The 24,622-nt window shown below is 42.2% G+C and overlaps 2 protein-coding genes across 12 annotated transcripts in view; one reads left to right on the forward strand and one right to left on the reverse strand.

Annotated features, from left to right (window-relative positions):
• Positions 1-1,362: 1,362 nt before the first annotated feature.
• LOC103352315 (zinc finger protein 367) lies at positions 1,363-9,465 on the reverse strand. Of its 4 annotated transcripts, XR_007913692.2 has the most exons (4): positions 9,347-9,465; positions 8,602-8,934; positions 4,931-5,063; positions 1,363-1,729 (listed from the first exon to the last, which is right to left on the reverse strand). XR_007913692.2 is itself a non-coding variant. In XM_051831752.2 (3 exons), the coding sequence occupies exons 1-3, from the start codon at positions 9,422-9,424 to the stop codon at positions 1,718-1,720; spliced, it is 423 nt and encodes a 140-aa protein (XP_051687712.1). In that variant the 5' UTR covers positions 9,425-9,465; the 3' UTR covers positions 1,363-1,717. The 4 variants fall into 4 exon arrangements, 2 of the variants coding, with proteins under 2 accessions (XP_051687712.1, XP_051687711.1); XR_007913694.2 differs by lacking the exon at positions 9,347-9,465 and adding an exon at positions 9,142-9,281 and having other exon boundaries at positions 1,363-5,063; XM_051831752.2 differs by lacking the exon at positions 4,931-5,063.
• A 63-nt stretch (positions 9,466-9,528) lies between these two features.
• The window catches only part of LOC127482742 (phosphatidylinositol 3,4,5-trisphosphate 3-phosphatase TPTE2), a 41,062-nt gene continuing 25,968 nt past the window's right edge, over positions 9,529-24,622 (forward strand). For 4 of the 8 annotated variants that reach the window (XR_011378832.1, XR_011378831.1, XR_011378834.1 and 1 more), the window contains exon 1: positions 9,529-9,667. Coding sequence is in view for 2 of the 8 variants with exons in the window: in XM_051831755.2 (XP_051687715.1) it covers positions 15,663-15,707 (45 nt within the window). In the remaining 6 variants the exon portion in view is untranslated. Of the gene's footprint in view, positions 9,668-15,601; positions 15,708-24,622 lie in introns of all 8 variants that reach the window. The other 4 variants (XR_011378833.1, XM_051831755.2, XM_051831754.2 and 1 more) reach the window with 2 other exon arrangements.

The raw sequence follows: 24,622 nt of genomic DNA on the forward strand, positions 1-24,622 counted from the left end.
TTCCTCTGCTTCTACAGATGGCACCATCATTCTTCCATTCAATACTCAAATATGGTATTATCTTTAATCCTCCCTTTGCCTTGTCCCCATAAATCCAGTGAGTCACCCATTCCTGCTGATTATCCCTTTGAAATTGTTCTTTACTATCCTTTCCTTTATGTTTCCTCTGCCACTATTTAGTCCATTTGCTCATTTGCTCATGCCTAGGTTGCTGCACAGTAGTCTCCTTACCTTGTCTTTCTTCTTATACATTGCAGCGTGTAGAGTCCTACAATATGCATCCTGAATTACTGCTCTCAATGTGAAGAACTGTACATAGGGCAGAAGACACATGCTGTGTCCATAGTCAAAACCAGTTAACATCTTTGCTTCAGCATTCTTCTCTGTAACATCCCCAGTGTTGTCGAGCATTAAGTTCAGTAATAAATATGAAATTACTTTGTCAACAGTGAATTACTAAGTAGATATTAATTCATGACAGCAGTTAGGACACTTTGACACATAAAATACCCCTCTACCCCATGTCCTTCAGCAACTTCACTCTTATTTCCATAGATCTTGAACTGTCAAGATACAATAACCGTATCCAACCTGAGCTCAGGAACTTAAGCTGCAGACACCATTACCTGTACACCGGGTCATCCCTCCTGGCTCTTGGAATAGAATTCTAATGTCTACTTCATGTTTTTGCTTGTCTTCTCCCTCTCCTTTACCAGCCACTGGTCCCCATTTTTGCACTAAATTATATTTTCAGTGCTCTCTTATTTATCCATACCCTTCCATGCTCAACTCAGTAGCTATCTCCTGGAAGAGTCTCTGTATCTCCTAATAATACCACCCCCAGTGCATTTCATCACAACAGCACACTCAGTCTTCACCATGTAGCCTGACACTAATTATACTATTATTCCTTATATGCACAGATCCCTAAAGGGATTGACTGGGTCTATACCTTATTCTCTTTTTCACAGATCCCAGCATAAGTCTTTCTCATTTTGGGTACCATTATTATATAAAGTTAAATCAGTAACAAAGAAATATTTAGTATAATTTTAAATTTGTTCATCCTAGAAAATTTATCTTTAATCACTTCACTTAACAGCCTGCAATGGAGCTTGCCAATGATCCCATCAACAACACACAATTTTGAATAAAGCATTCTATATTGCTTCTTGAATGGCAGTGTCAACTTTAAAGTTCTTACTGCATTATCAAAATAGGTCCAACTTATGAAAACCAGATGACACACATTAAACAGTAATTTTATGTAACTAAATTTAAAAATAAATCAAACACTTTGCTTTTCAAAAGTGTCCCACTATAATTTTGAAAAAATGTTATAGAAATTTATAGACTTGCAACTTTACAGAAAAGACAGTTTATATTTATTAATACATGTAGTGAATAGGCTATGAGGCTAACAGTACTTGATAAATATAGAAAGGCTGGATAAGTAAAAATCAAATTCAGTTTTACAGATCCCATCAGCAGCTAGATTTTTAGCTCTGAATTTCATGGGTTCACAGATATTTCATGACATTGAGACAGAGTTATTGATTTGCTCAACTGTCCCATTGTATATGATGATGTGAAAGTGAGATTTCTCTTGGGTGAATAATCAAGAATTTACTTCTGCTGTTGCACTTATTTGCTGTTTTGATTAATTTTGGTTTAGGATGTCTGTTGCTACAATTCCCAAGAGCAGAGATGCAAGAAGTCAGTCCTTAACCTGGAATGGGCAGAAACATCATATCATTAACACACTTTCTAAAAAGAAAAACATATTTAATCTCAGATTTTTTGCTCTTTTTAAAAAAGTTCTATGTAATGCACATGTATTAAGCTCATTTGTGTTTTTGTAAATTCTAAATGATATATATATTATTACTATTAAAAAACTCATAAAAACCAAAGTGATAAAAAAGAGTGTTTTATTACATAGCAGTGGTAACATTTTTGTTTTATATATTTGAAATACATTGCTATAAAGTGAATAGACTATTGCTTTCCTCTAAATCGGTACTTATTATAAATGCTATTCATTAAGTCTATATTTACCATATGAGAAATCAGAATGCCTTCAATTTCCATTACTTTGACACATGTGCATAATTTCTTTTGACCAGCCATAAAATGATATCTGCATATTATTCTATATATTATAATCCTCAATAGTTTCAATTTATATTCCTATGAAATCATCATTCAAAACTGCCAATGAATAAGTATGTTGGGCAACTTAAAATTTGTTTCTTCTACCCAATTGCTGCCTGTTGGAAAAGAATCTCTTAAGTATTAAGATGGTCACTGTGTTGAAACAAGTCACCTGGGTAGTTACCACACTGGCTGGCAGCCTCCTACCTAATGGAGCTGCTCTAAATTTTTGCTGAAACAGTGGTTTCTAAGTAGAAGTAATGCTATAAAGGTCTTTGGCCCATGGGATTTGGGTAACATCCAGCCTAAGATTATGAAAGCACTCAAAATGTCAGATATTTATATCATCCCCAATAAGTATGGCTAAGTATTCAATGTAGCTGTTCCTTATCAACTTGGGTGATATGTGTTATACATGCCAGTAATTTGGTCTTGAGGGCTCTCTGGAGGGTGGCTGTAAACTGTAGCCCGCCCTGACAAGACTGCAGGTAAGGTGGTCATGGAGGTTTACACTGTGCTTTTCACAGGATGCTTTATTATCCTGGCAGATGGCCTGATGCCCAAGTGCCTAACTGTAAGCAGCAGCTGTCATTCTTCCAGGAAACCTGTTTTTCTTCCAAGAATCTTTTAATTAAGGAATAGAAACTTCATGCATTTCTTTTGCCTTTTTAAGATTTTTTTTGAAAGAGTTAGAAAAGGAGAGGGAAAGGGAGAGGGAGAGGGAGAGGGAGAGGGAGAGGGAGAGAGAGAGAGAGGTCTTCCATCCACTGGTTCACTTCCCAATTGGCCACACTGGCCATATCTTGGTGATCTGATGCCAGGAGCTTCTTCCAGGTTTCCCACGTGGGTGCAGAGGCCCAAGGACTTGGGACATCTTTTACTGCTTTCCCAGGCCAGAGCAGAGAGCTGGTTAGAAGTGGAGCAGCTGGGACTTGACCTGGTGCCCATATGGGATGCTGGTACTGCAGGCAGCAGCTTTACCTGCTAAGCCACAACACCAGCCCCCATGCATTTCATAAGTGAAACTTCATGAACACAGTGATTCTTGCCACCATACCTGCCCGGCCACCCACATTCCGACCACTCTTCCTCCTCCCTCTCCTATTCCAATTCTAATTTTTTACTAAGATTTATTTTGAATTCACTTTATACACATATGGTTAACTCTATACAATGTAAAGAGTTAACAGAGGCTGGCGCCATGGCTCAATAGGCTAATCCTCTGCCTGCAGCACTGGCACCCCAGGTTCTAGTCCCAGTTGGGGCGCCGGATTCTGTCCCGGTTGCTCCTCTTCCAGTCCAGCTCTCTGCTGTGGCCCGGGAGTGCAGTGGAGGATGGCCCAAGTCCTTGGGTCCTACACCCACATGGGAGACCAGGAGAAGCACCTGGCTCCTGGCCTCGGATCAGCGCGGTGTGCTGGCTGCAGCATACCAGCCGTAGCGGCCATTGGAGGGTGAACCAACGGCAAAGGAAGACCTTTCTCTCTGTTTCTTTCTCTCACTGTCCACTCTGCCTGTCAAAAATAAAATAAAATAAAAAGAGTTAACAAAGTATGAAAAAAAAGTGTTCCTCAACAGTCAAGTCAAGGGCTGTTCAAAGTTGTTGCATCGCAAAGTGTCAATTTCACTATTACAGATTTATTTTTAGGTGCTGTGTTAGTTATCACAGGTCAGGGAGAACATAAGGCATTTGTATATTGGGGACTGGCTTATTTACATTAAGTATGATGTTTTCCAGTTTCATCCTTTTTTTTTTTTTTTTTTTTTTTTTTTGCAAACAAGAGAAATTCACAAGTGCCCTTGTGGCTATTGTTGAACTTTGTCTAATTTATCCTACCAAGATGGCAAAGAGAACACTAACTAAAGAGAACACTAAAGTAAGGTCCAGGGCTATTGATCAGGTGTAGAACAGAGGAGGGGCATGCACACACACACACATACACATAACACACATATACAAAACTGGATTCTAAAAAAACTATTTGAGAAGCAGAGACACATGAAAGAGAAACAGCTCCCATTTGCTGGTTCACTCTCCCAGTGCTCACAGTGGCTATGATGAAGCTGAGTGGAAGCCTGGAACCAGGAAGTCAGTCCAGGTCTCCTATTGTATGACAGGAACAGAATCACTTGAGCCTCCCAGGGTCTTTACTAGCCGTAGTCAGGAGCTGGAGATGGGTATCAAACCCAGGTAATACAATATGGGATGAAGCCATCTTCACCACTAAGCTAAATGCTCACCCCAAAAGTTGTTTTGATTATTTACAGATCCATTGAGATGAGGGCATTACACCTTGCAGGGTCGACAGGAAAGGGGTCAGGCATCCAGGAGATGTGCAGTCAACCAGCTGGTGGCAGAGCATCAGAGAGAAAGGCAGAAGTGGCTCTAACAGCCAGGGCTGGGCAGGTCTAAAAATAAGAGCCAGGAATTCCCTCTGGGTCAACAACATGGGTGGCAGGGCCCCAGATCTTTGGACCATCTTCTGCTGCCTTCCCAGGCACATTAGTAGGAAGCTGGATAGGAAAAGGTATAGCAAGAACTTGAACCAGCACTCCAATATGAGATGGTGGCACTTCAAGTTGTGGCTTAATGTGCTGCACCACAACAGCATGCCCTAAAATTTTAAAGTTGTTTATTTAAAAGCATAGATACAAGAGATTGCCCATCTGCTAGTTCATGCCTCTACTTCTCAGAACAGACATGGCTGGGGAAAGCTGAAGCTGGGAGCCAGAAATTCAAATCTGGTTTCCCAAGTGGGTTGCAGGGACCCATCACCTGCTGCCTCCCTGGTGTGCACTAGCAGGAATCTGGATCAGAAGCTGAGCTAGGACTCGAATCCAGGCACTCTTATAGGATGTGGGTGTCCCAAGTGGCATTATTCCCAAAGCCCATGCCATCCTTGTAATTTCTGAGAGAGAAAAAAAAAGACAAAAAACAACATTCTATTAAAGTCTCCTCCTTGTATCTCTAAGTGTATTATCAGGAGAAGAGTGCTGCCTATTTAATGGGTACAGTTGTTAGAACAACATATTGAGGAATAAAGGGAGGAATCCACAGGGATTATCCTCTGTAATGTGTAATGGCAATTCTTTTGCCAACTCTTATTAGCTCACTTTATAATAAACCGGATAATCCTAAGTCACCATTCTTAATTGCCCTTACTCAATGTGCTTATTTTAAAACTGCGTGAGACTCAACTGCTGCATGATGCTCAAGGTCCATGCCAGAGGACTGTGTTCTAAGTTATAAAGAATTAAAAATAGATCCGGAGTGTGATGATAATGTACTCCCTGTGGTGTTTAATATGAGTATGATCAGTACCTTGAATCAAGATATGGCAGGTTTTTCATAAGTTGTGATCTACTTAGGAATAATCATCAACCTGTGTGAATATAAGACACAATTTCTGAAGGCTCAGCTACTTTAAAGTTGATTGACACAGTTATATGTAAGACAGAAGTTATAAGATTCAGTAAGTGTTAATGCACTTGATCTTAGCCAAAAGGCCGAGAAGAAATTAGATTCAGTAAGTGTTAATGAAGACAGCTAAGAAATAACTTGTCTCCCATCTACATGTCTCTAACTCAATCAGGAAATCTTTTATAAAAAAGGCATTTATTACTTCTATTTGAAGGTTATTATTTCAAAGGATCTTTTACCCATATATGGAAACTCATTCTGAATCTAGAACTGTTCTACTTTGGAGTTTTGTTCTGTGGGGGTGAAAAAATGTTATCAACATACTTTACAACCCAAAAGGAGAATATATTTTGAAAATTATTCAGGTTAGAATTAAGGTGGTTACAACTGCATGTGGCATGAGTTGATATTCATCACATCCAACCCTACTCTGCTGCAAATCTGTACTGGCTCGAGTGGCATCCCAAGTCCTATAAGAAGACAGCAGAGGAAACATCTGACATAGACTCCTGTGATGCACGCACATTTAATGGATTTTGAGGGCAAATGTTGGATTTCATGCAGAATGTTTATACATTTGTGTCTCGATGTAAACAAACAATAATCTTTGATTCATTACATAAGCAAAGTCCCTCAAATATAGAGACGTTAGTGATCCTGAAAAGTGGCTCTTACTAAAATGTACAGCTTTGTCCTTTGAAACACTGTATTCGTACTGGAGAAGAAATGTTAGATCATTTTTGTGTAAGTTTCTCAACATTTCTGTAACCTTTACATTTACATACTACTTGGCAAAGCAGTTTTTACAGTTATCAGGATGTTTAGCCAAAAACATCAACTGCATCCTTAAAAACACAGTATCTTATTATTAGGTTTTATTAAAGATTTCATTTATTTGAAAGTTGAGAGACAGCACTATGGTGCAGTGAGTTAAAGCCCCTGCCAGAGGAGAGGGAGGGGAGATAGAAGAGAGAGGTGCATCTTTCATCCCTAGTTCACTTCTCAAATGGCTGCAATGGCCAGGGCTGGTCCAGGCTGAAGGCAGGAATCAGGAACTCCATCCAGGTCATGTAGGCAACAGATGCCCAAGCCACTGGGCCACTTTCTGCTGCCTTCCCAGGCCATCAGCAGGGAGTTGGAGCAAAAGTGGAGCAGCCAGGACTCAAACCAGCACTCCAGTATAGGATGCCAGCATTGCAAGTGGCGACTTTTCTGCTGCACCACAATGCCTGTGCCATTATTGGATCTTATTACACATCTAGCATCTGGTGGAATTGTCATCTATGCAAACAGATGCTTTATCAATCTTGGATATCATTAATTCCATAAAAGGAGATGCTAAAAAAGTCAGTATGGGCTGTGGCATAATGGTTAAAGCTGCTGCCTGCAGTGCCAGAATCCTATATGGGCGCCGGTTCGAGTCCCGGGTACTCCGCTTCCAATTGAACTCTCTGCTATGGCCTGGGAAAGCAGAGGAAGATGGCTTAAGTCCTTGGGCCCCTGAATCCATGTGGGAGACCCAGAAGAAGCTCCTGTCTCCTGCCTTTGGACTGGCGTAGCTCCAGCCATTATGGCCATCTGGGGATTGAACAAGGGTTGGAAGACTCTCTGCCTCTCCTTCTCTATGTAACTCTGACTTTCAAATAAATAAATAAAATATTTAAAAAAAAAAAAGAGTCGGTAGCATGTTGTCCCTGAGGTACTTGTTAGTGAATATGAAAGTATTCTGCCTTGGGGGCCGGCAATGTGGTGCTCCTCTTCCAATCCAGCTCTCTGCTATGGCCTGGGGAAAAGAGTAGAAGATGGCCCAAGTCCTTGGGCCCCTGCACCCATGTGGGAGACCCAGAAGAAGCTCCTGGCTCCTTGCTTCAGATCAGTGCAGCTCCAGCTGTTGCAGCCATCTGGGGAGTGAATCAGCGGATGGAAGACCTCTCTCTCTCTCTGTATCTATCTCTCTCTGTAACTCTATCTTTCAAATAAATAAAAATAAATCTTAAAAAAAAGTATTCTGCCAGAGTTGTGGAGGAAGCCAACTGAAACACAAAAAAGGCTGAGGTTCTAAATGTGGTGAGCAAGGCTTTTCATGAAGGCCAAGGGGGCCTACTGCAGGGCTTGTCTATTGGCCCTAAAATAAAATGTAATGTGTGCATGCTTTTCCCCCTTAGGCTTTACCTATGAAGAAATTAACTGGACAATCCTCATAAACAAAGAACATGGAGAATCTACGGCCCACAGTTTGCAGTTGAGATTTATATAAATAAGACATGAGTTATGTTGTAGCTGGTACCCATTTAAGTGTACCTTCTCTTGTAGCATACAATCATATTCTTCCTAATCTGAGCCACACATTTATATTTTCCTAAGCCATGTCTTTGTAGGTACACGTAAGCCAACTTATGTCTATGTATATAGTTGTACATAGTTCTTTGTCAATGGTGATTTCTTTCCCTTTTTAACCTCATTTATTTGAAATGCAGAGCAACACAGAAAGAAATGAGGGAAAGAGAAAGAGAGGGAGGGAATATCTTCCATCCACTAGTTCACTGCTCAAATGGCCAGAGAGCCAAGGCCAGGAGCTCAGTACTCCATCCAGATTCCTACGTGGATGGCAGGGGTCCGGGCACTTGGGTCATCTTCACTCTCTTCCTAGGCACATTAGGAGGACGGTGGATCAGAAGTGGAGTATTCGGGACTTAATCAACGCTCCAACATGGGATGCCAGTGTTGCAAGCACCCACTGCACCACAATGCAGAGCTCAGTTTCCTTCTTTTTTGAAGGAATATACTTCATGCTGTTTCCACCCTGTATTGAGATAAATGTGGAACAGGGGGTAAAGGAGCATTGGTGTTTCATTTTGAATAACTTGAGATAAGGAAACGTTCCTATCAAATGACTGATTTTAAAACTTTTCTCCACACGCCCAGCGCGTCTGCGGGCTCCACCAGCTTTCCAGGCGCGACCTTAAACGGGCGGTGAGACATTAACCAGTGCAGCTACCCCATGCCCAGAAACCACTCCCACTCACCTTGAGGTGACCGCTGTCCAGGGTGCTTTCTATCACCTCCTCACCTCCGGAGGCGGCCGCAGCCAAGACAGAGGGCGGCGGCGAGCCCTGGCCCCGCAGCCCTGGGGGAAGGCGGCAGCAGGCAGGTGTCTGAGGGGCGCCGCCCGCGGGCTGGGGCTGAACGTTGCTTTGTGCGCATTCTCGCCTCAGCGCCACGGGTGCACCCTGAAGTCGCTGATGTCGGGGCTGGTGGGGACGCGGAGCGGCGGCCGCGGCAGCTCCCCTGAGCCGCCGCACGATGGCTTGATGGGGGGCCGTCCTGACTACGGAAACCAGCAACCGCTGCGGGGAGTCCTGGAAGATGATGACAGGTGGTGGCTGGGGCGGTTGTTTGGCATCAACGCCTCCAGGCCCCGGATCACCGCCCGAACGCGATCCGCAGCTCCAGCGGCCCCAGGCTGCCCTACGGGAGCCTGGGTCTGGGCCTTCGCCACCCGACCGCGCCGCTCCGAGTCGCCGGCTCCGGGCCCGCGGAGGTTTCCCCGAATCCTTCGCGGCTACCTCCAGAGGAGTTGAGCGACCGGGCGCGGGTCGGGAGCGGGAGGGCCGGGCCCCAGGTCAAGCCTGCCCTTAGCTCTTTGGACAGCCCCAGCGCAGTCTGCAGAAGCAGGAGCAGCCCAGGGCCTGGCCTTTGAGTCTCACAAAACAGCACACGGGGCGCTCAGCCCCCCAAATCTCAACCTGTAGCCGCAATCCTCGCTATTACCTCCCAGGTTACAATTCGCGCCTGGGCGGAACAATCAATGCGAGGTCCTCGTCGGATGGCCACAGCGGCCAGGGACATCTCCACAGCCAATGGCCGGGCTTGTCTCTAGGCGAACGGGGCGGGGCCGGGCCCTGAGCGCGAGTCCTTTCTGCCACGCCATTGGCCGCCGCTCTTAGTTTTTTTTTTTTCTCCATCTGGAGGACCAAACACGTTGGAAACTTCAGTGGAGCGGGCCGCGTCCGCTTGCGCCCTGACACCCCATCGGGGCCCCCGCCCATTTCAGCACCCTCGCAGGCTGCCGGGGTGCGCTCTGGAAGGAAGGTGAGCGAGGGGGTGATTGGAAAAGCGTCCGAGCGGGCGGGCCTGGGCCGTCGTTGGCCGGCGGCTCGCGCTCCGCTCGGCTCCGCCCCACCGGCCGCGGCCTCCTGAGGCGGTTGGGCTGCGGTTCCCGCGCGCCCAGTGTTTAAAGGGCCGGGGCCTGGACGTCTCCGGCCCTCGCCGCCCGCCGCGCCCCCTGCGGGCCAGTGCAGGAAGCGCTCTCCAGGGCCCGGCGCTGCGCACAGCGCCCCGCACCGCCTCGCCGGTTCCCTGAGCGTCTCCTCAGCGGGCCTTGCCCTCTGGTCAGCCCCAGCCTGCCCACGCCTGAGGACACCGCGCGAGGCACCGGCGTCGGTGCGGCGAGGGGGGCGGGGGGGGGGTGTGCAAACGGCCAAACACCAGCCCGACGCAGCGCGCCGGGTAAAGGAATCCTAGAGGGAGGGAAGAGCTGACGGTTAGAGCGAATGTAGGGAGCCAGGCTTCCATCTGCTTCAGAGGAAACAAACGGAAACCTCCTAGGAGCACTTTACAAGATGTTTGTAAGGGGGCCGGCGCTGTGGCGGAGCTGGTTACAGTCTCCGCCAGCAGTGCGGGCATTCCACATGGGCAGCGGTTCGAGTCCTGGCTGCTCTACTTCCGATCCAGCTCTCTCCTTATGCCTGGAAAGCAGTAGAAGATGGGCCAAGTCTTGGGCCCTGCACGTTTATTTCTTCAAAAAGGAAAGAAACGGAGGTCAGCATTGTGGTGCAGTGAGTGCTTGCAACAACACTGGCTTCCCTTGTTGGAGCACCGATGAAGTCCCTGCTGCTCCACTTCTGATCCACCGTCCTCCTAATGTGCCTGGGAAGGGAGTGACGGTGACCCAAGTACCTGGATTCCTGCCATCCACGTAGGAGACCGGGATGGAGTACTGGGCTCCTGGCCTTGACTCTGTGGCCATTTCAGCAGTTAATCAGCAGATAGAAGCGCTCTCTTCTCTTTCTCTCTCTCTCTCTCCCTTCCTCTCTGTAACTGCCTTTCAAATAAACAAATATTTTTAAAAAATTGTAAGTTAAAAATGGCAAAAGAGGCAATAAATGAGTCTGTTCGTGCAAAGTTTTAAAAGTGGAGAAATAATAAATATGCATCCTTGCTGTTTGATATACAAAGTACTAACAAGAGACAGGAAAGTGGCCGGCGCCGCGGCTCAATAGGCTAATTCTCCGCCTGCGGCGCAGGCACACCGGGTTCTAGTCCCGGTCGGGGCGCCGGATTCTGTCCCGGTTGCCCTCTTCCAGGCCAGCTTGCTGCTGTGGCCAGGGAGTGCTGTGGAGAATGGCCCAAGTCCTTGGGCCCTGCACCCCATGGGAGACCAGGAGAAGCTCCTGCCTTCGGATTAGCGCGGTGTGCCGGCTGCCTCGGCCATTGGAGGGTGAACCAACCGCAAAAGGAAGACCTTTCTCTCCCCCCACCCCTCACTGTCCACTCTGCCTGTCAAAAAAAAAAAAAAAGTATACACTACCTCAGGTGACTTCAAGGGAGAAGTGGCCGGGGAGTGGAAATGAAAAGATTTCACAAGACACAATATGTAATTACACCCTGTGATCTGGGAACCAAATAAAGCACCATTTCAAGAAATAAGACCATAAGACCATGTGTGGCCTCCACAGGCCTATTGTAATGTGTGTGCAAATGCTCACAGTCTACCCGCGGAACTTTGCTAAGTAGTAATTCTCAGAAAACTGCCTTCAAACAGCCTGCTAAAGAAAATGAGGGAAAGCCTGAAAAATCCCCCTCCCTCTAGATTTTGGAGTCCTATTTCTTATAGGTCTCCACAATAAATAGTAACCTGGAAACCTTTTTAAAAAAGAACTTGTCTCATTGCATATTTTGGATATTTAACCCTGCTTTGTTTCACATTTGTGAGTTCAGATTTTCAGAAAGCTAATTTCTATTTTCTTCCTCTATTGATTTGCAAACTCTCTGTTACCAAACATCAGCTCAGCAGCAAAGTCTAAAATTTAAACGCAGGGGAGAGAAATGTTTCACACACCAGTCCCCAGCACTGACACACTGTTCTCTTGTTCCAAGCACTGCACAGGTAGCTTATGTGGCAAACTTCAGTTACACACACACACAGCAGGAGGGTAAGAGAATCCTGGTAAACACAGACAATAAAGAATTTTCAGTAACTGTTTTTTGTGTACAAAAGACTAAAGAAATACTGAATAATCTGAATTGTTTTAAAATCCATCGGCCCTGTTCATACCAGCTTCATCCAGGCTTGGGGAACTCTGGAAGGAGGACAGCCCAGTGACCACAGGGAATCATGTTTTCTTGACTATTGTTAAATACTTTCATTAATATTATTGTATTTTTATTACATTTTTAGGATGAGTTTTTTTTACAATACAAGCAAAGGCTTAGTGCATTTTTACCTCAACCCAAAGTTGCCATTCTTGTCTTCCTTTGGAAATCATTAAAAGATAACAATCATTATAATCACTCCTATTTCTAGCTGGGCTTTGACTCAGCTATACAGGGAACTTGTTTTAGGAGATACATATGTATCTATACAGACATGGACAGGCACACGTTAATATATTTTAGGATACCTCAAAAATTTTATGAATAATTAAAACGTTTATTTTGGTATTAAATTTTAAATAATTTCATCATTTATGGTAATCTGCATTTTATTTTTCCCCTCTTAGGAATTTTTTAAAATTAATTAATTAATTAATTCACATGTATCTTATGTTTACAAAGAACAAATTAATTCTTCCCACCATACTCACCTCTTACCCACTCTCGCACTCCTCTTCCTTTTCCCTCTTCTGTTCCCTGTCCTGTTTTTCACTGAGATCTATTTTTATTTAACTTTATATATAGATGGTTAACTCTATGCTAAGTAAAGACTTCAATGCTTAGTATGATAAAGAAAAAGAAAAAAAAAAAGAAAAACTCTGTTCCTTTACAGTCCAGACAAGTGTTGTTCAAAGTTATTGCATCTCCAAGATGTTTTTGCTTTTTTTTCTTCCTTTTTTCTTTTTTTTTTTTTTTTTTTTTTTTTTTTTTTTTTTTTTTTTACAGGCAGAGTGGACAGTGAGAGAGAGAGACAGAGAGAGAAAGGTCTTCCTTTGCCGTTGGTTCACCCTCCAATGGCCGCCGCTGCAGCCGGCGCACCGCGCTGATCCGATGGCAGGAGCCAGGATCCAGGTGCTTTTCCTGGTCTCCCATGGGGTGCAGGGCCCAAGCACCTGGGCCATCCTCCACTGCACTCCCTGGCCATAGCAGAGAGCTGGCCTGGAAGAGGGGCAACCGGGACAGAATCCGGCGCCCCAACCGGGACTAGAACCCGGTGTGCCGGCGCCGCTAGGTGGAGGATTAGCCTATTGAGCCACGGCGCCGGCTTCTTCCTTTTTTCTCCTCCTTCCTTCCCATCAGTGATCACCTGAGTCTCTTGAGATGATCTGCCTAGGCTATGGAAGACTTTTAGATCACTAACTTGACAAGGCCATAAGCAATGTGGAAGTCCTCTCCTCTGTTCAGAGAAAAGTACATCCTTCTTTTATGGCTGCTTCTTTCCACTGGGGTCTCACCCACAGAGGCCTTTTATGTAGAACATTTTTTGTCACAGTGTCTTGACTTTCCATGCCTGAAATGCTCCCCTGGGCTTTTCATCCCAGTCAGATTGCCTTAAGGGCTGATTCTGAGGTCGGAGTGCTACTTAAAGTGATAGTCATTCTATTAGTCTACTACATGGACTGCTTCCCATGTTGGGGCCTTCAATCCTTTTTAAATCTATTATTTCCTGACACTTAGTCCTATTTATATGATCACTTCAATGCTTTTTCCTATCTATATGGTCACTTTGCCACTTAAACTTATCCATTTGATCTCTGTCACACTTAAGCTGCTCTTTTTACCAGTGAGCTTAAGGGAATTTGGGGTTCTATGGCAAGTTTTTAAACTTCACCCTTTGAAGTAAATCCATAGGAATGTATGGAGAACTATACTCTTGCAGTTACAAACTTCATACATTTCACATTTACAACTTCAGTATCTTGGTAATTCTTCCCATTGTGCCTGCCCTCCCACCCTTTCTTCCTCTTCTCTTTCTTAGTCTCACTCTCATTTTTACTAAGATCTATTTTCAATTGACTTTATACACATATGATTAATTCTATGTTAAATAAAGTGTTCAATGATTAGTATGAAGTAAGAAATGGTAAGGACAATAGGATAAAAGAAAAGAAAAACAAAAACAAAAATTAAAAGAGAAAGGCTGTTCAACGTCATTGCTTTCAAAGTGTCAATTTCATTTCTACAGGTTGCATTTTATGTTCTCTATTAGTTATTGCAGTTCAGGGTGAACATAAAAATTTTGTTCCCATGAGACTGGCTTATTTCTATAAGTATGATATTTTCAAATTCATTCATTTTGTTTCAAATGACAGGATTTATGCTTTTTATTCCTGTGTAGTATTCCATGGTGTACGTATCCCATAATTTCTTTATTGAGTCTTCAGTTGACAGGCATTTGGGTTGATTCCATGTCTTTTCTATTGTGAATTGAGTTGTGATAAACACGGAGGTACAGATTTCACTTTCATATGCTGTTTTCATCTCCCTTGGGTAGATTCCCAGGAGTGGAATGACTGAGTCATATAGTAGGTCTATATTCAGATTTCTGAGGTGTCTCCATACTGATTTCCTAGTGGCTTTACCAATTTACATTCCCACCAACAGTGAATTAGGATACCCTTTCTTCCACATCCTCACCAGTATTTGTTGGTTGTTGAATTCTGTATGAAAGCAATTCTAACTGGGGTGAGGTGAAACTTAATTGTGGTTTTGATTTTCATTTCTTTGATGGTTTGCAATCCTGAGCATATTTTCATGTGTCTTGGTCATTTGAATGTCCTTTCATGAAAAATGTCTAAGTCCATTGCCCATTTCTTCACTGGCTTGTTTCCTTGGTGTTGATCTCTTTGTATATTCTGGTTATTAATTCTTTATCTGTTGTATAGTTTGCAAATATTTTTTCACATTCTGTCAGTTGCCTCTTCACTTTGCTGATTGTTTCTTGTGCAGTATAGAAGCTTTTCTATTGTTTAAAATATTTATTTTTTTGTTTAAAAGAGTTATAGAGAGATGGAAGAGACAAAGAGAGGGGTCTTCCATCTGCTGGCTCAGTCCCCAGATGACCACAACGGCTGGAAATCCACCAATCCGAAGCCAGGAGCCAGGAGCTTCTTTCGGGTCTCCCACTGGGGTACAGGGGCCCAAAGACTTGGGGCATCCTCCACTGCTATCCCAGGACATAACAGAGACCTGTATCAGAAGAGGAGCGGCCAAGACTAGAACCAGCGCCCATATGAGATGCTGGCGCTTCAGGCCAGGGCTTTAACCCACTGCACCACAGCACTGGCCCAGAGCTTTTCAATTTGATTAATCCCATTTGGCAATTTTGACTTTGATTGCCTGTGCCTCTGGGGTCTTTTCCAAGAACTCTTTGCCTATGCTGATTTCTGGTAAGGTTTCTCCATGTATCGAATAATTTAATGGTGTCCAGTCATGGATTTAGGTCTTTAATCCATGTTGAGTGGATTTTTGTTTACGGTGTAATGTAGATGTCTCTCATCATGCTTTTGCATGTGGCAATCCAGTTTTCCCAGCACCATTTTTTAAAGAGACTGTCCTTGCTCCAGGATTGATTTTAGATACTTTGTCAAAGATAAGTTGGTTATAGATGCTTAGATTGATTTCTGGAGTTTCTATTCTATTCCACTGTTCTATCTGTTTTTGTACTAGTACCAGACCGTTATGATTATAACTGCCCAGTAGTATGTCTTGTATCAGGAAGCCTCCGGCAATGCTTTTGATATATATGATTGCTTTAGCTCTTCGGGATCTCCTGTGTTTTCATATGAATTTCAACATCATTTTTTCCAGATCTGAGAAGAATGTCTGCTATTTTGATGGTATCACATGGAATCTGTGAATTACTTTCAGTATGATGAACATTTTGATGATATTGATTCTTCCAATCCATGAACATGTATGAGTTTTCCATTTTTTTTGTTTCTTCTTCTATTTTTTCTTTAATGTTTTGAAATTCTCATAGTATAGTTGTTTGACATTGATAGTTAAGTTTATTCCAAGGTGTTTGAATTTTTTGGTAGCTATTGTGAATGGGATTGATCCTAGAAGTTCTTTCTCATCTATTGCAAAAGGCTGTGTGTACAAAGGCTGTTGATTTTTGTGTGTTGATTTTATACCTTGCTACATTAACAAACCATTCTATCAGTTCTAATAGTCTCTTAGTGGAGTCTTTGGATTCCTTAGATATAGGGTCATGACATCTGCAAATAGGGATAGTTTGACTTACTCCTTCCTGATTTGTATCCCTTTGATTTCTTTTTCTTTTCTAATAGCTCTAAATCTTCCAAAACTATATTGAAAAGCAAAGGTGTGCGTGGGCATCCTTGTTTGTTTCCAAATTCCAGCTGGAATGCTTCCAACATTTTCTTTCTCAATAGCACATTGGCCATGGGTTTGTCATAAATTTCTTTGTGTTGAGAAATGTTCCTTCTATACCCAATTTGCTTAAAGTTTTCATCATGAAAGGATGTTATATTTTGTTAAATGCGTTTCCTGCAACTATTGAGATAAGCATATATTTATACTTCTATTTGTTGTTGTGATGCATCACATTGATTGATTTGTGAATGTTGAGTCATCCTTGCATAGCAGGGATAAATCCGACTTGGTCCAGGTGAATGATCTTTCTGATGTGTTGTTGAATTTGATTGGCTAGAATTTTGTTGAGATTTTTACAGCTATGTTCATCAGGGAGGTTTATCTGTAGTCCTCTCTATCTGTTGTGTCTTTTTCAGGTTTGGAATTAAGGTGATGAAGGTTTCATAGAAGCAATTTGGGAGTATTCCCTCTCTTTTGATTGTTTCGAATATCTTGAGCAGAATTGGAGTTAGTTCTTTAAATGTCTGGTAGAATTCAGCAGTGGAGCCGTGTTGTCCTGGGCTTTTCTTTGTTGGGAAGATCTTTATTACTGACTCAATTTCTGTCTTGGCAATGATTCTCTTTAGGTTTTCTATGTTCATGGCTCAATTTAGGGAGGTTCTGTGTGTCCAGGAATCTATCCATTTCTTCTAATATTCTCAGTTTGTTGGCATACAGCTCTTTATCATTTTTACTCCCATGGTGTCTACTGTTACATTTCCTTTTTCATCTTTTATTTTATTAATTTGGGTCTTCTCTATCCTTTTTTTTTTTTTTTTGATTAGTTGGGCCAATGGTGTGTCAATTTTGTTTATTTTTTCAAAAACCCAGCTCTGCATTTTGCTGATCTTTTGTATTTTTCATTTCATTTTGTTGATTTCTTCTCTAATTTTAATTATTTCTTTCCTCCTGTTAGTTTTGGGTTTGGTTTGTTGTTGTTTTTCTAGATCCTTGATGTGCATTGATAGCTCATTTATTTGGTGCCTCTCCAATTTCTTGATGTAAGCCCCAATTGCTATCAACGTTTCTCTTAACACTGCTTTGGCTGTATCCCATAAGTTTTGATATGTTGTTTTGTCATCTTCATTTCTTTCCAGAAATTTTTTGAATTCTCTTTTGATTCCTTCTATGACCCACTGTGCATTCAGGAGCATGTTGTTCAGTCTCCATGTGTTTGTGTATGTTCTACAGGTTCCTGAGTTCCTGATTTCCACTGCCATTGCATTGTGACTCTCCCTTTAAATCCACTAACATTTATTTTAGATAGCCAGGTGTCCTGTAATTAGGTGTATATACCTTTATAATAGTCACATCTTCCTGTTGAATTGATTCTTTAATCATTATTTAGTGCCCTTCTTTGTCTCTCTTAATAGTTTTGGTGTTAAAGTCTGTCTTTTTCTGACATTAGCATGGCTACAGCAGCTCTTTTTTTGCTTTCTGTTGGCATGGATTATCTTTTTCCATCCTTTCACTTTCAGTCTGCATATATCATTGTGGGTAAGATGTGTTTCTTGAAGGCAGCAGATAGATGGGTTTTCTTTTTTAATCCATTCAGCCCATCTGTCTTTTAACTAGAGAATTCAGACCATTTACAGTCATGGTGACTATTGTTCAATACCTACTTAATGTTGCCATGTTTCCATGGATAGTCATAATTTCATTTTTTCTGTTTACTTTGTGATTTTACTGGGTCATTTTCTGCATTCATCTTCTTTTGTAGTGTTTTTCCTGCCCCTGTGTTCCTGTGTGTAACACATCCTTGGGCATCTTTTGTAAGGCCAGGCAAGTCGTTATAAATTATTTCAGTTTCTGTTTGTTGTGAAACATCTTTATTTCTCCTTCATTCATAAATGATAACTTTGCAAGTTACTGTATTCTGGGTTGACAGTTTTTCTCTTAAGACTTTGAATATATTCTCTGCTTGCCTGTAGGGTTTCTGATTAGAAGTCTGGAGTGAGTCTAATTGGATGTCCCATAAATGAATGTAGTTTTGCATTTCTCTCATGCACATTAAGATCTCTTTATGTTTTACTGTGGAGAGTTTTACTACAATGTGTCATGGTGAAGACTTTTCTGGTTGTGTTTGTTGGGAGTTCCGTGTACCTCCTGCACTTGGATATCTCTCTCTTTCTCCAGACTGGGGAAGTTTTCTGTTATTATTTCATTAAAAAGGCCTTCCAATCCTGTGGGGAGCAACTCGGACTAGACTAAGTTACTGGAATTAGGACTTATTCTATGCATCTGCTCTCCCACAATATGGCGCTGAGAAGGGAGAAACAGCTTCTACGCAGCTGCCTCCAGTTCAACCAATAAACTGTAGGACCTGCTCCTGATTGGAGGAGAGCAGCGTACTCGGCGTGTGGGCAGCCGCGTTGGGATTGGCGGAAGAGGACTATAAAGGAGGAGAGAGACAACATGCACCAGGAACATCTAAGGGGAACATCTATCTGAAGGAACACCTGTGCAGCCCCCGAGAGAGCCGGCCGGCGGTGTGCCACTCCCCCGCGGAAGTGGGGAATGTGGCAGGGGGAACCGCCCTTCCACGGAGGTGGAAGGGTCGGTAGCCAACCCGGGAAGAACCAGCAGCAAACCCAGGGAGGGCCAAGCAGACAAAAGAACAGCGCAGGGTCCTGTGTCGTTCCTCCATGAAGAGGGGGAGCGACATAATGGTGCCGTGACTTGGATAGGAAGCCTAGGCAGGGTTTAGTGTCGTTCCTCCATGAAGAGGGGGAGCGACACAATCCTTTCTCTTTTTTCATGGATTCTAGAACTCCTAGGATCTGTATGTTGGGTTGCTTGATAGCATGTGGTAAATCTCCAACCATTTTTTTTATTTTCCTGACTTCTTCATTTTTATGATCTGACTGTAATATTTCAAGAGATTGGTCTTCTAGTTCTGATATCCTTTCTTCTGTCTCACTTATTCTGTTAAGGCTTTCCAATGCAATTTTATTTCATCTATTGAATTCTTCATTTCTAGTATTTCATTCTGATTTCACTTTAACATCTCAGTGTCTTGGGAGCACTTTTCTTTTAGACCATGAATTTGCTTCTGAAAACTTTTTATTAATCTGATGATTATTTTTCTGAATTCCCTACCTGGCATATCCTCAATCTTTTCATCTGCAGCTTCTATTATTGAAGAGTTGTAGTGTTCCTTTGGGGGCTTCATATTGTCTTCCTTATTCTTATTTCATGTTTTTGCTTTGTTTTCAGCATGTGTGTATGTAAATATACATTATATATATTTAAAAATTTGGAGAATTTCTCTTGTGAGATTTCTCTGTTATGTGCAAGTATATGTGTGTTTCAAGTTGAAGCACAGAGCGACAGGTACTGGAGCCCTGTTCACTTGTCAATCATGGTGGAGGTGCATGTGAGTTTGGTTCATGGTTCTTGTATCCATGCCATGAGTGTGATTGGCTATGCTTTTTTTTCTCTTAATGTTAATTTTAACTGTTTTCATCACAAAATGAGTTAGGCTGTGTTTCCTTGCTGTTTTTATTTCTTAGTCTGTGTAACTTGGTTATTATTATTTTTTTTCTTAAATGTAAGATCGAATTCCCCAGTAAAGCCACATTGGCCTACAGTTTTCTCTGTGGATGTTTTCAAGTTCTAAATCAGATTTTCTTAGATATAGGATTGTTTAAAACTATTTTTATATCTATTTTAGTGAGTTGTATTTTACCAAGCATTTGTCCATTTTATCTACAATTTGAAATGTCTTGTCATCAAATTGTTCAAATTATAATCTTACAATTCTAACATCTACAGTGTTCTCCCTTTCTTATTCCCTATGTTGCTTTCTTGATGCCTTGTACACAGCTGTACACAGCTTCTCTTCTGTAGTGTTCCTCTAAAACCAAAGTGAGAACTGGTTGAGAATTCTTAGGGACATATGAATGTATCTGTGAATGAGAGATTTTCTTTGAGTGAAGTGATGGCAGCTGAATAGATACCCTGTGCTTTGAAAGCAGGACACAGTAACTGTTCACCCTAGACCTTTGGCAAGGGAAAAATAATTCAGCATTACTCACTAATACTTTTCTCCCATACCCAAGCCAAACAAACAAAAAGCAAAAGATATACATACACCCTAGGATAAAAGTAATACACCAATTTACTGAAGTCCATCTTTAATCATGTCATTTCCATGATCAAAATCCATGATAGCTCCATGTTGCCAATGACAACTATATCTTCTAACCTGGCTCTCAATATGTTCTGCAATTTTATTTTTCAAATGTTTTCTTCATTAAGTGCTGTCACATATTCTGTACTCTAACATAGTTAGACCCTTTGCTGCTTCCCAACTTGTCAACACTGTTTGTCCTCATGCTATGAATCTGGTGGCAAGAGACAAGGGTATGTGAAATGTAGCTCCATCAATGACTCTCCCCATACATCTCTCTTTAACCATTTCTCCTGTAGTCATGCACAGTTTCCCTGACTTTACTCCAGAACTAGCATACCATATGCTACATCTGAATGTCTTCTAATTCACTAGGATAGCAATAGAAGAACTCAACTGCAGATTTCATATTTGAGAGCTCTGTTGGCAAGACCCCAGGACAGAGGTTCCTTTATGTCAAGTGATAATTCTCCAGATACCATCACATTCTGACCCTCCCAGTGGGTCAGTCTCCGGATCACATTACCTCTATCCCTGAAAACTTGCATTGTCGCTCCCCCTCTTCATGGAGGAACGACACAGGACCCTGCGTTGTTCTTTTGTCTGCTCGGCCCTCCCCGGGTTTGCTGCTGGTTCTTCCCGGGTTGGCTACCGACCCTTCCACCTCCGTGGAAGGGCGGTTCCCCCTGCCACTTTCCCCACTTCCGCGGGGGAGCGGCACACCGCCGGCCGGCCGGCTCTCTCGGGGGCTGCACAGGTGTTCCTTCAGATAGATGTTCCTGGTACATGTTGTCTCTCTCCTCCTTTATGGTCCTCTTCCACCAATCCCAACTCTGCTACCCACACGCCGAGTACACTGCTCTCCTCCAATCAGAAGCAGGTCCTACAGTTTATTGGTTGAACTGGAGGCAGCTGTGTAGAAGCTGTTTACTCCTCTCCCAGCGCCATATTGTGGGAGAGCAGATGCATAGAATAAGTCTTAATTCGAGTAACAGTCTAGTCCGAGTTGCTCCCCACATTGCATGGGACTGTCTCACAGATGACCCAGTAGATGGAAGATCTTTCTTTGTCTCCTCTGTAACTCTGCCTTTAAAAACAAATATATAAATTTTTTAAAAGGCAATCTGAGATTTCATGACCCTGTGTGTTCAGCTTTCCACATGTCTTAGCTTGTAGACCAACTCAGGAAAGACTGTTGGGCAAGTTACAGTTCATCTCGCCCCCATGTAAAGAATCAGGCCTACCTACTGGAATTGGTCTTATTTTTGAATAAAAATAATCTTTCAAAAGTTTGTAACAACAAGAGATAGAAGCTGGCGAGATTGGGAGGCAAAAATGTGAGAGGCTTTGAATTGGGTAAGGTTTTGTCTGTTACCGCACACTCTCTACCTTTCATTATCTTTGAGCACTTCAACTACTCTGCAAGTTGTAGAAAAGTGATAATCCAAATAACTTTTCTACACAGAAATACAACCTGGATATGTTAAGTGGAATGCAATTGGTTACTGACCCATTTACATCTAGCTGTAGGTTCACTGCATCATTTACTATCTGCCTGTAAGTGTTTGGTATTTTGAACCTGCTAGAATAATTTACTGTTTTCTTATTAGTGAACCTATCTTTTTAATTTCATATAGGTGTTGGAAAAGGCAATTGAAGTGACCTAAAAATTCAAATAGTAACAAAGCAAAAGACAATCTTTTAGTGTTCTTCTTCTAAAGACTGCAAGGTAAAAAAGCACATGAGCTGAAAACTTTGAAGATTGTTTTAAAGCTCCAGGTCAAAATGCATGTTAGCCTCCCTGAATCATCACTAACCACAAAAGACATGTTATGTTGCTTTGTAGTTACAATCTGACATGGAAACCTTGAGTTTGGATGCAAACCAGATCCAAGCTAAACAAATTGTTTAAAAGAAAATAACTTTTTTAAGGGTATTTTCTAAAATATATTTCACTTCAAACTATAGCTTTAGGTTCCCACAAAGGCTGAGCATGCTACCATAAATCTATCAAGATTTTAATATCAGATTGTAGTCAGGTTTAGCCATATTTTTTCCTCTTATCATTTTATCTTTTAGTGTACAGTGCTGAAATTTCAAATTGTAGTGTACAAGAAAATCTCGCAGGGGCTTTTAAAGATGCAAATTCATCAGCTGTGCCACCAAAGTAGGATTCAGGAAATTGAGAATGGGGCCCCGTTTTCTGTAGATTTAGCGATGCTTTCAACTCAACTGATTCTAACAAATAATTCTAACTCAGCTGTTCTGTGGATTAGCACTATGAGAAACTATGTGAAACAAGAAGAAGCTTCTTTCGTGAATCTAGGAACTGTAAACTTTCAGAAGACCTTCCCATGCTTTTGTCTCAAATTCTTTGATTCCTGAAACTAATTCTCCCTGCCCTCTCCCCTTCCATTTTTTTCTTTGCTTCTCCTAGATGAGGGCTTTCACCTGAGGCTGATCCTTGACATTCTGTTTTCATTTCTGCAAGTATCCCATTCTTGGTTACTCCCAGCCATTCTTCTTTACACTATCATTTGTTCTTTAAGTCATGGAATAGATATGAATGAGCACTCACTGTTGCTGTACACAGGAGCTACTGTATGGACAGGCTTTACCCCCAAAATCCAAACTCATTATTCAAATCCAAATTTGTCAAATGGAGCTTTTTCTCATTTCTTCTGCTTCTGCAGATGGCACCATCATTCTTCCACTAAGGTCTTCAAATATGGTATTATCTTTGATTCTCCCTTTGCCTTGTCTCCATAAATCCAGTGAGTCACCCATTCCTGCTGATTGTCCTTTTCAAACTGTTCTTTACTCTCCTTTCCTTTATTTTTCATTGCCACTATATGGTCGATTTGCTCACTTGTTCATGCCTACAAATATAAATGAAGCTAAAGACACATGCTGTGTCCATAGTCCAAACCAGTTAATATCTTTGTTTCAGCATTCTTATCTGTAAAATAAAGATCACATCCTAAGTGTTATGAGCATTAAGTTTGGTAATAAATATGAAATTACGTTGTCAGCAATAAATTACTAAGTAGATGTTAATTCATATAGCAGTTAGGACACTTTGACACATAAAATACCCACCCCTCCCATTTTCTTCAGCAATTTCATTCTCAATTCCATGGCTCTTGAACTCTCAAGATATAACAGTATCCAACTTGAGCTTATTTCCATCAGTAACTTAAGCTGCAGATGCCATTCCCTGTACACTGTGTCATCCCCTTAGGTTCTTGGAATACAATTCCAATTTCTATTTCATGTTTTTACTTTATAAAGATAAATCAGTAACAAAGAAATATCTAGTATAATTTCAAAATTCTTCATTCTAGAAAGTTTATCTTTGGTTACTTCACTCAACAGCCTGCAATGGAGCTTGCCAATGATCCCATCAACAAGACATAATTTTGGTAAAGCATTCTATATGGCTTCTTGAATGGCAGTATCAGCTTTAAAACTTAAGTTCTTACTGTATTATCAAAAGAGGTCCAACTTATGAAACCAGATAACACACATTAAACAGTAATTTTATGTGATGAAACTTAATTAAAATAAAGCAAACACTTGGCCTTTCAATAGTGTCCCACTATAATTTGGAAACAATGTTACAGTAATTAATAGAATTGCAACTTTACAGAAAAGACAGTTTTTATTCTTCTTTTTTTTTTTTTTTTTTTTTTTGACAGGCAGAGTGGACAGTGAGAGAGAGAGACAGAGAGAAAGGTCTTCCTTTGCCGTTGGTTCACCCTCCAATGGCCGCCGTGGCCGGTGCACCATGCTGATCCAATGGCAGGAGCCAGGTGCTTCTCCTGGTCTCCCATGGGGTGCAGGGCCCAAGCACTTGGGCCATCCTCCACTGCACTCCCGGGCCACAGCAGAGAGCTGGCCTGGAAGAGGGCAACCGGGAAAGAATCTGGCGCCCCGACCGGGACTAGAACCCGGTGTGCCGGCGCCGCAAGGCGGGGGATTAGCCTAGTGAGCCACGGCGCCGGCCTATTCATTTATTTTTAAAAATATTTTATTTATTTGAGAGGTAGAGTTACAGTGAGAGAGAAAGACAGAGAGAAATGTCTTCTGTCTTCTGGTTCACTCCCCAGATGGCTGCAAAGGCCGAAGCTGAGTTCATAGGAAGCCAGGAGCCAGGCTTATTCTGGGTCTCTTACATGGGTGCTGGGGCCAAAGGACTTGGGCCATCTTCCACTGCTTTCCCAGGCCATAGCAGAGAGCTAGATCAGAAGAGGAGCAGCTGGGACTAGAACCAGCATAGAGGATAGGGTGCTGCAGACGGAGGCTTAGACCAATACACATGG

This window comes from Oryctolagus cuniculus, chromosome 9 (genome assembly GCF_964237555.1).
Source record: "Oryctolagus cuniculus chromosome 9, mOryCun1.1, whole genome shotgun sequence".
NCBI lineage: Eukaryota > Metazoa > Chordata > Mammalia > Lagomorpha > Leporidae > Oryctolagus > Oryctolagus cuniculus.